Below are 13213 nucleotides of genomic sequence, written 5' to 3'. Positions count from 1 at the left end.
GAAACACACTACACACAGACACAGACGGAAACACACTACACACAGACACAGACGGAAACACACTACACACAGACACAGACGGAAACACACTACACACAGACACAGACGGAAACACACTACACACACACAGACGGAAACACACTACACACAGACACAGACGGAAACACACTACACACATACACAGACGGAAACACACTACACACAGACACGGAAACACACTACACACAGACACAGACGGAAACACACTACACACAGACACAGACGGAAACACACTACACACAGACACAGACGGAAACACACTACACACAGACACAGACGGAAACACACCTACACACCGACACAGACGGAAACACACTACACACCGACACAGACGGAAACACACTACACACAGACACAGACGGAAACACACCTACACACAGACACAGACGGAAACACACCTACACACAGACGGAAACACACCTACACACAGACGGAAACACACTACACACAGACACAGACGGAAACACACTACACACAGACACAGACGGAAACACACTACACACAGACACAGACGGAAACACACTACACACAGACACAGACGGACACACACTACACTACACACAGACACAGACGGAAACACACCTACACACATACACAGACGGAAACACACTACACACAGACACAGACGGAAACACACTACACACAGACAGACGGAAACACACCTACACACAGACACAGACGGAAACACACTACACACAGACACAGACGGAAACACACTACACTACACACAGACACAGACGGAAACACACTACACACAGACACAGACGGAAACACACTACACACAGACACAGACGGAAACACACTACACACAGACACAGACGGAAACACACCTACACACAGACACAGACGGAAACACACTACACACAGACACAGACGGAAACACACCTACACACAGACACAGACGGAAACACACCTACACACAGACGGAAACACACCTACACACAGACGGAAACACACTACACACAGACACAGACGGAAACACACTACACACAGACACAGACGGAAACACACTACACACAGACACAGACGGAAACACACACTACACACAGACACAGACGGAAACACACCTACACACATACACAGACGGAAACACACTACACACAGACAGACGGAAACACACCTACACACAGACACAGACGGAAACACACTACACACAGACACAGACGGAAACACACTACACACAGACACAGACGGAAACACACTACACACAGACACAGACGGAAACACACTACACACAGACACAGACGGAAAACACACACTACACACAGACACAGACGGAAACACACCTACACACAGACACAGACGGAAACACACTACACACAGACACAGACGGAAACACACCTACACACAGACACAGACGGAAACACACTACACACAGAGACACAGCATACACGGAAACACACTACATACACAGACGGAAACACACTACACGCATACACAGACGGAAACACACCTACACACAGACACAGACGGAAACACACTACACGCATGCACAGACACACACACAGCATACACAGACGGAAACACACCTACACACATACACAGACGGAAACACACTACACACAGACACAGACGGAAACACACTACACACAGACACAGACGGAAACACACTACACACAGAGACAGACGGAAACACACCTACACACAGACAGACGGAAACACACCTACACACATACACAGACGGAAACACACTACACACAGACACAGACGGAAACACACTACACACAGACACAGACGGAAACACACCTACACACAGACACAGACGGAAACACACCTACACACAGACACAGACGGAAACAAACCTACACACATACACAGACGGAAACAAACCTACACACATACACAGACGGAAACACTACACACATACAGAGACGGAAACACACTACACACATACACAGACGGAAACACACTACACACATACACAGACGGAAACACACTACACACATACACAGACGGAAACACACTACACACATACACAGACGGAAAAACTACACACATACACAGAAGGAAACACATACACACACAGACGGAAACACACTACACACATACACAGACGGACACAACACAGACACTACACACATACACAGACGGAAACACACTACACACAGACACACGGAAACACACTACACACAGACACAGGCGGAAACACACTACACACAGACACAGACGGAAACACACTACACACAGACACAGACGGAAACACACTACACACAGACACAGACACAGACGGAAACACACTACACACAGACACAGACGGAAACACACCTACACACAGACACAGACGGAAACACACCTACACACAGACGGAAACACACTACACACAGACACAGATGGAAACACACTACACACAGACACAGACGGAAACACACTACACACAGACACAGACGGAAACACACTACACACAGACACAGACGGACACACACTACACTACACACAGACACAGACGGAAACACACCTACACACATACACAGACGGAAACACACTACACACAGACACAGACGGAAACACACTACACACAGACAGACGGAAACACACCTACACACAGACACAGACGGAAACACACTACACACAGACACAGACGGAAACACACTACACTACACACAGACACAGACGGAAACACACTACACACAGACACAGACGGAAACACACTACACACAGACACAGACGGAAACACACTACACACAGACACAGACGGAAACACACCTACACACAGACACAGACGGAAACACACTACACACAGACACAGACGGAAACACACTACACACAGACACAGACGGAAACACACCTACACACAGACACAGACGGAAACACACCTACACACAGACGGAAACACACCTACGCACAGACGGAAACACACTACACACAGACACAGACGGAAACACACTACACACAGACACAGACGGAAACACACTACACACAGACACAGACGGACACACACTACACTACACACAGACACAGACGGAAACACACCTACACACATACACAGACGGAAACACACTACACACAGACACAGACGGAAACACACTACACACAGACACAGACGGAAACACACTACACACAGACACAGACGGAAACACACTACACACAGACACAGACGGAAACACACCTACACACAGACGGAAACACACCTACGCACAGACGGAAACACACTACACACAGACACAGACGGAAACACACTACACACAGACACAGACGGAAACACACTACACACAGACACAGACGGACACACACTACACTACACACAGACACAGACGGAAACACACCTACACACATACACAGACGGAAACACACTACACACAGACACAGACGGAAACACACTACACACAGACAGACGGAAACACACCTACACACAGACAGACGGAAACACACTACACACAGACACAGACGGAAACACACTACACTACACACAGACACAGACGGAAACACACTACACACAGACACAGACGGAAACACACTACACACAGACACAGACGGAAACACACACACAGACACAGACGGAAACACACTACACACAGACACAGACGGAAACACACTACACACAGACACAGACGGAAACACACCTACACACAGACACAGACGGAAACACACCTACACACAGACCGAAACACACCTACACACAGACGAAACACACTACACGCAGACACAGACGGAAACACACTACACGCAGACACAGACGGAAACACACTACACGCATACACAGACGGAAACACACTACACGCATACACAGACGGAAACACACTACACGCATACACAGACCGAAACACACCTACACGCATACACAGACGGAAACACACTACACGCATACACAGACGGAAACACACCTGCACACAGACACAGACGGAAACACACTACACACATGCACAGACGGAAACACACTACACACATGCACAGACGGAAACACACCTACACACATACACAGACGGAAACACACTACACACATACACAGACGGAAACACACTACACACATACACAGACGGAAACACACTACACACATACACAGACGGAAACACACTACACACATACACAGACGGAAACACACTACACACATAGACAGACGGAAACACACTACACACATAGACAGACGGAAACACACCTACACACAGACAGACGGAAACACACCTACACACAGACACAGACGGAAACACACTACACACAGACACAGACGGAAACACACTACACACAGACACAGACGGAAACACACCTACACACAGACACAGACGGAAACACACCTACACACAGACGGAAACACACCTACACACAGACGGAAACACACTACACACAGACACAGACGGAAACACACTACACACACACAGACGGAAACACACTACACACAGACACAGATGGAAACACACTACACACAGACACAGACGGACAAACACACTACACACAGACACAGACGGAAACACACTACACACATACACAGACGGAAACACACTACACACAGACACAGACGGAAACACACTACACACAGACAGACGGAAACACACCTACACACAGACACAGACGGAAACACACACACACAGACACAGACGGAAAACACTACACTACACACAGACACAGACGGAAACACACTACACACAGACACAGACGGAAACACACTACACACAGACACAGACGGAAACACACTACACACAGACACAGACGGAAACACACTACACACAGACACAGACGGAAACACACTACACACAGACACAGACGGAAACACACCTACACACAGACACAGACGGAAACACACTACACACAGACGGAAACACACCTACACACAGACGGAAACACACCTACACACAGACGGAAACACACTACACACAGACACAGACGGAAACACACTACACACAGACACAGACGGAAACACACTACACACAGACACAGACGGACACACACACTACACACAGACACAGACGGAAACACACCTACACACAGACACAGACGGAAACACACTACACACAGACAGACGGAAACACACCTACACACAGACACAGACGGAAACACACTACACACAGACACAGACGGAAACACACTACACTACACACAGACACAGACGGAAACACACTACACACAGACACAGACGGAAACACACTACACACAGACACAGACGGAAACACACTACACACAGACACAGACGGAAACACACTACACACAGACACAGACGGAAACACACTACACACAGACACAGACGGAAACACACCTACACACAGACACAGACGGAAACACACCTACACACAGACCGAAACACACCTACACACAGACGGAAACACACTACACACAGACACAGACGGAAAACACACACTACACACAGACACAGACGGAAACACACTACACACAGACACAGACGGAAACACACTACACACATACACAGACGGAAACACACTACACACATACACAGACGGAAACACACTACACACATACACAGACGGAAACACACTACACACAGACACAGACGGAAACACACTACACACAGACACAGACGGAAACACACTACACACAGACACAGACGGAAACACACACACACAGACACAGACGGAAACACACTACACACAGACACAGACGGAAACACACTACACACAGACACAGACGGAAACACACTACACACAGACACAGACGGAAACACACCTACACACAGACGGAAACACACCTACACACAGACGGAAACACACTACACACAGACACAGACGGAAACACACTACACACAGACACAGACGGAAACACACTACACACAGACACAGACGGAAACACACTACACACAGACACAGACGGAACACACACTACACACAGACACAGACGGAAACACACCTACACACATACACAGACGGAAACACACTACACACAGACACAGACGGAAACACACTACACACAGACAGACGGAAACACACCTACACACAGACACAGACGGAAACACACTACACACAGACACAGACGGAAACACACACTACACACAGACACAGACGGAAACACACTACACACAGACACAGACGGAAACACACTACACACAGACACAGACGGAAACACACCTACACACAGACACAGACGGAAACACACCTACACACAGACACAGACGGAAACACACTACACACAGACACAGACGGAAACACACCTACACACAGACACAGACGGAAACACACCTACACACAGACGGAAACACACCTACACACAGACGGAAACACACTACACACAGACACAGACGGAAACACACTACACACAGACACAGACGGAAACACACTACACACAGACACAGACGGACACACACACACTACACACAGACACAGACGGAAACACACCTACACACAGACACAGACGGAAACACACTACACACAGACAGACGGAAACACACTACACACAGACACAGACGGAAACACACTACACACAGACACAGACGGAAACACACTACACACAGACACAGACGGAAACACACTACACACAGACACAGACGGAAACACACTACACACAGACACAGACGGAAACACACCTACACACAGACACAGACGGAAACACACCTACACACAGACCGAAACACACACAGACGGAAACACACTACATGCAGACACAGACGGAAACACACTACACGCAGACACAGACGGAAACACACTACACGCATACACAGACGGAAACACACTACACGCATACACAGACGGAAACACACTACACGCATACACAGACGGAAACACACCTACACGCATACACAGACGGAAACACACTACACGCATACACAGACGGAAACACACCTGCACACAGACACAGACGGAAACACACTACACACATGCACAGACGGAAACACACTACACGCATACACAGACCGAAACACACCTACACACATACACAGACGGAAACACACTACACACATACACAGACGGAAACACACTACACACATACACAGACGGAAACACACTACACACATACACAGACGGAAACACACTACACACATAGACAGACGGAAACACACCTACACACAGACAGACGGAAACACACCTACACACATACACAGACGGAAACACACTACACACAGACACAGACGGAAACACACTACACACAGACACAGACGGAAACACACCTACACACAGACACAGACGGAAACACACTACACACAGACACAGACAGAAACACACCTACACACAGACACAGACGGAAACAAACTACACACATACACAGACGGAAACACTACACACATACACAGACGGAAACACACTACACACATACACAGACGGAAACACACTACACACAGACACAGACGGAAACACACTACACACATACACAGACGGAAACACACTACACACATACACAGACGGAAACACACTACACACATACACAGAAGGAAACACACTACACACATACACAGACGGAAACACACTACACACATACACAGACGGAAACACACTACACACAGACACAGACGGAAACACACTACACACAGACAGACGGAAACACACTACACACAGACAGGCGGAAACACACTACACACAGACACAGGCGGAAACACACTACACACAGACACAGGCGGAAACACACTACACACAGACACAGACGGAAACACACTACACACAGACACAGACGGAAACACACCTACACACCGACACAGACGGAAACACACTACACACCGACACAGACGGAAACACACTACACACAGACACAGACGGAAACACACTACACACAGACACAGACGGAAACACACCTACACACAGACGGAAACACACTACACACAGACACAGATGGAAACACACTACACACAGACACAGACGGAAACACACTACACACAGACACAGACGGAAACACACTACACACAGACACAGACGGAAACACACTACACACAGACACAGACGGAAACACACCTACACACATACACAGACGGAAACACACTACACACAGACACAGACGGAAACACACTACACACAGACAGACGGAAACACACCTACACACAGACACAGACGGAAACACACTACACACAGACACAGACGGAAACACACTACACTACACACAGACACAGACGGAAACACACTACACACAGACACAGACGGAAACACACTACACACAGACACAGACGGAAACACACCTACACACAGACACAGACGGAAACACACCTACACACAGACGGAAACACACCTACGCACAGACGGAAACACACTACACACAGACACAGACGGAAACACACTACACACAGACACAGACGGAAACACACTACACACAGACACAGACGGAAACACACACTACACACAGACACAGACGGAAACACACCTACACACATACACAGACGGAAATACACTACACACAGACACAGACGGAAACACACTACACACAGACACAGACGGAAACACACTACACACAGACACAGACGGAAACACACTACACACAGACACAGACGGAAACACACTACACACAGACGGAAACACACACGCACAGACGGAAACACACTACACACAGACACAGACGGAAACACACTACACACAGACAGACGGAAACACACTACACACAGACACAGACGGAAACACACACTACACACAGACAGACGGAAACACACTACACACAGACACAGACGGAAACACACTACACACAGACAGACGGAAACACACCTACACACAGACACAGACGGAAACACACTACACACAGACACAGACGGAAAAACACACTACACACAGACACAGACGGAAACACACTACACACAGACACAGACGGAAACACACTACACACAGACACAGACGGAAACACACTACACACAGACACAGACGGAAACACACTACACACAGACACAGACGGAAACACACTACACACAGACACAGACGGAAACACACTACACACAGACACAGACGGAAACACACCTACACACAGACACAGACGGAAACACACTACACACACCGAAACACACCTACACACAGACGGAAACACACTACACACAGACACAGACGGAAACACACTACACACAGACACAGACGGAAACACACTACACGCATACACAGACGGAAACACACTACACGCATACACAGACGGAAACACACTACACGCATACACAGACGGAAACACACCTACACACATACACAGACGGAAACACACTACACATACACAGACGGAAACACACCTGCACACAGACACAGACGGAAACACACTACACACATGCACAGACGGAAACACACTACACACATACACAGACGGAAACACACTACACACATACACAGACGGAAACACACTACACACATACACAGACGGAAACACACTACACACATACACAGACGGAAACACACTACACACATAGACAGACGGAAACACACTACACACAGACAGACGGAAACACACCTACACACATACACAGACGGAAACACACTACACACAGACACAGACGGAAACACACTACACACAGACACAGACGGAAACACACTACACACAGACACAGACGGAAACACACTACACACAGACACAGACGGAAACACACCTACACACAGACACAGACGGAAACACACTACACACAGACACAGACGGAAACACACTACACACAGACACAGACGGAAACACACTACACACAGACACAGACGGAAACACACTACACACAGACACAGACGGAAACACACTACACACAGACACAGACGGAAACACACTACACACAGACACAGACGGAAACACACTACACACAGACACAGACGGAAACACACCTACACACAGACCGAAACACACCTACACACAGACGGAAACACACTACACACAGCACAGACGGAAACACACTACACACATACAGAAACACACTACACACACAGACATACAGAAACACACTACACACAGACACAGACGGAAACACTACACACAGACACAGACGGAAACACACCTACACACAGACACAGACGGAAACACACTACACACAGACAGACGGAAACACACTACACACAGACAGACGGAAACACACTACACACAGACAGACGGAAACACACTACACACAGACAGACGGAAACACACACACACAGACAGACGGAAACACACTACACACAGACAAACCGAAACACACTACACACAGACAGACGGAAACACACTACACACAGACAGACGGAAACACACCTACACACATGCACAGACGGAAACACACTACACACATACACAGACGGAAACACACTACACACATACAGAAACACACTACACACATACACAGACGGAAACACACTACACACATACACAGACGGAAACACACTACACACATACACAGACGGAAACACACTACACACAGACAGACGGAAACACACCTACACACATACACAGACGGAAACACACCTACACACAGACACAGACGGAAACACACTACACACAGACACAGACGGAAACACACTACACACAGACACAGACGGAAACACACTACACACAGACACAGACGGAAACACACCTACACACATACACAGACGGAAACACACTACACACAGACACAGACGGAAACACACTACACACAGACACAGACGGAAACACACTACACACAGACACAGACGGAAACACACTACACACAGACACAGACGGAAACACACTACACACAGACACAGACGGAAACACACTACACACAGACACAGACGGAAACACACTACACACAGACACAGACGGAAACACACTACACACAGACAGACGGAAACACACTACACACAGACAGACGGAAACACACCTACACACATACACAGACGGAAACACACCTACACACAGACACAGACGGAAACACACTACACACAGACACAGACGGAAACACACTACACACAGACACAGACGGAAACACACTACACACAGACACAGACGGAAACACACTACACACAGACACAGACGGAAACACACTACACACAGACAGACGGAAACACACCTACACACAGACAGACGGAAACACACCTACACACAGACACAGACGGAAACACACCTACACACATACACAGACGGAAACACACCTACACACAGACACAGACGGAAACACACTACACACAGACACAGACGGAAACACACTACACACAGACACAGACGGAAACACACTACACACAGACACAGACGGAAACACACTACACACAGACACAGACGGAAACACACTACACACAGACACAGACGGAAACACACTACACACAGACACAGACGGAAACACACTACACACAGACACAGACGGAAACACACTACACACAGACACAGACGGAAACACACTACACACAGACACAGACGGAAACACACTACACACAGACACAGACGGAAACACACTACACACAGACACAGACGGAAACACACTACACACAGACACAGACGGAAACACACTACACACAGACACAGACGGAAACACACTACACACAGACACAGACGGAAACACACTACACACAGACAGACGGAAACACACCTACACACAGACAGACGGAAACACACTACACACAGACAGACGGAAACACACTACACACAGACAGACGGAAACACACTACACACAGACAGACGGAAACACACTACACACAGACAGACGGAAACACACTACACACAGACAGACGGAAACACACTACACACAGACAGACGGAAACACACTACACACATGCACAGACGGAAACACACTACACACATACAGAAACACACTACACACTACACACAACAGAAACACACTACACACATACACAGACGGAAACACACTACACACAGACACAGACGGAAACACACTACACACATACACAGACGGAAACACACTACACACATACACAGACGGAAACACACTACACACATACAGAAACACACTACACACATACACAGACGGAAACACACCTACACACAGACACAGACGGAAACACACTACACACAGACACAGACGGAAACACACTACACACAGACAGACGGAAACACACCTACACACAGACAGACGGAAACACACCTACACACAGACAGACGGAAACACACCTACACACAGACAGACGGAAACACACTACACACAGACAGACGGAAACACACTACACACAGACAGACGGAAACACACTACACACAGACAGACGGAAACACACTACACACATGCACAGACGGAAACACACTACACACATACAGAAACACACTACACACTACACACATACAGAAACACACACACATACAGAAACACACTACACACATACACAGACGGAAACACACTACACACATACACAGACGGAAACACACTACACACATACACAGACGGAAACACACTACACACATACAGAAACACACTACACACATACACAGACGGAAACACACTACACACATACACAGACGGAAACACACTACACACATACACAGACGGAAACACACCTACACACATACACAGACGGAAACACACCTACACACATACACAGACGGAAACACACCTACACACAGACACAGACGGAAACACACTACACACAGACACAGACGGAAACACACGACACACAGACACAGACGGAAACACACTACACACAGACGGAAACACACTACACACAGACAGACGGAAACACACTACACACAGACAGACGGAAACACACTACACACAGACAAACCGAAACAGACATTGTGTCTAAATCCGTCACCTTCATTTTTAGTGTGTAACAGTCAGGCTGATAGAGAAGTGCCACTCGTTGTTTGACAACGGTCATCTACTTGGTGAACTGTGAATAATTGCGGGACCACGAGAAAAAGCTGAAAAGCCTCTGTCACAACGGAGCAAGGATTTGTTGAGCCATGCGATTGGTCCATGCCATAGGGCGGCAGCGTAGCCTAGTGGTTAGAGCGTTGGACTAGTAACCGGAAGGTTGTGAGTTCAAACACCCGAGCTGACAAGGTACAAATCTGTCGTTCTGCCCCTGAACAGGCAGTTAACCCACTGTTCCCAGGCCGTCATTGAAAATAAGAATATGTTCTTAACTGACTTGCCTGGTTAAATAAAGGTAAAATTAAAATTAAAAAATGAGTAACAACAACCTTGGACTGGATCAATGGGATCGGCGTTGTGCCATTAAACCGATGAGTAGATTGTTTTGTTTGGGAACGACAAACCTCTTCACCGCTTGGCTACGGAACAGTCGCGGCGAGCTTCGTCTCCCCAAATTTCGGCCGATAGTTGGAGCCACTTGTCTTTTCCCTCCGTCAGGCCTTGAGGTTTATCTGAGGTTTGTTGGCCGCTGGCGCCTTTTCACTTCTTTTGCCAGGCAACTGAATGCAGTTCTCACCTGTTGTCTCGGTCTCTCTGTCTAGATCCTGGTGAATTCGGCGAGTCCCA

The 13213-nt window shown here is 47.8% G+C and overlaps 1 protein-coding gene across 3 annotated transcripts in view; it reads left to right on the top strand.

The window, feature by feature from the left end:
• The window catches only part of LOC124003403 (plexin-A1-like), a 328475-nt gene that overhangs the window by 150453 nt on the left and 164809 nt on the right, over positions 1-13213 (top strand). For all 3 annotated transcript variants that reach the window (XM_046311635.1, XM_046311638.1, XM_046311637.1), the window contains exon 4: positions 13189-13213. This exon is cut by the window's right edge and continues 110 nt beyond it. In XM_046311635.1, coding sequence (XP_046167591.1) covers positions 13189-13213 — 25 coding nt within the window. The remainder of the gene's footprint in view (positions 1-13188) is intronic.

Source organism: Oncorhynchus gorbuscha, linkage group LG18 (assembly GCF_021184085.1).
Source record: "Oncorhynchus gorbuscha isolate QuinsamMale2020 ecotype Even-year linkage group LG18, OgorEven_v1.0, whole genome shotgun sequence".
In the NCBI taxonomy this organism is placed as follows: domain Eukaryota; kingdom Metazoa; phylum Chordata; class Actinopteri; order Salmoniformes; family Salmonidae; genus Oncorhynchus; species Oncorhynchus gorbuscha.
This window is presented reverse-complemented; position numbering and strand designations above follow the sequence as displayed.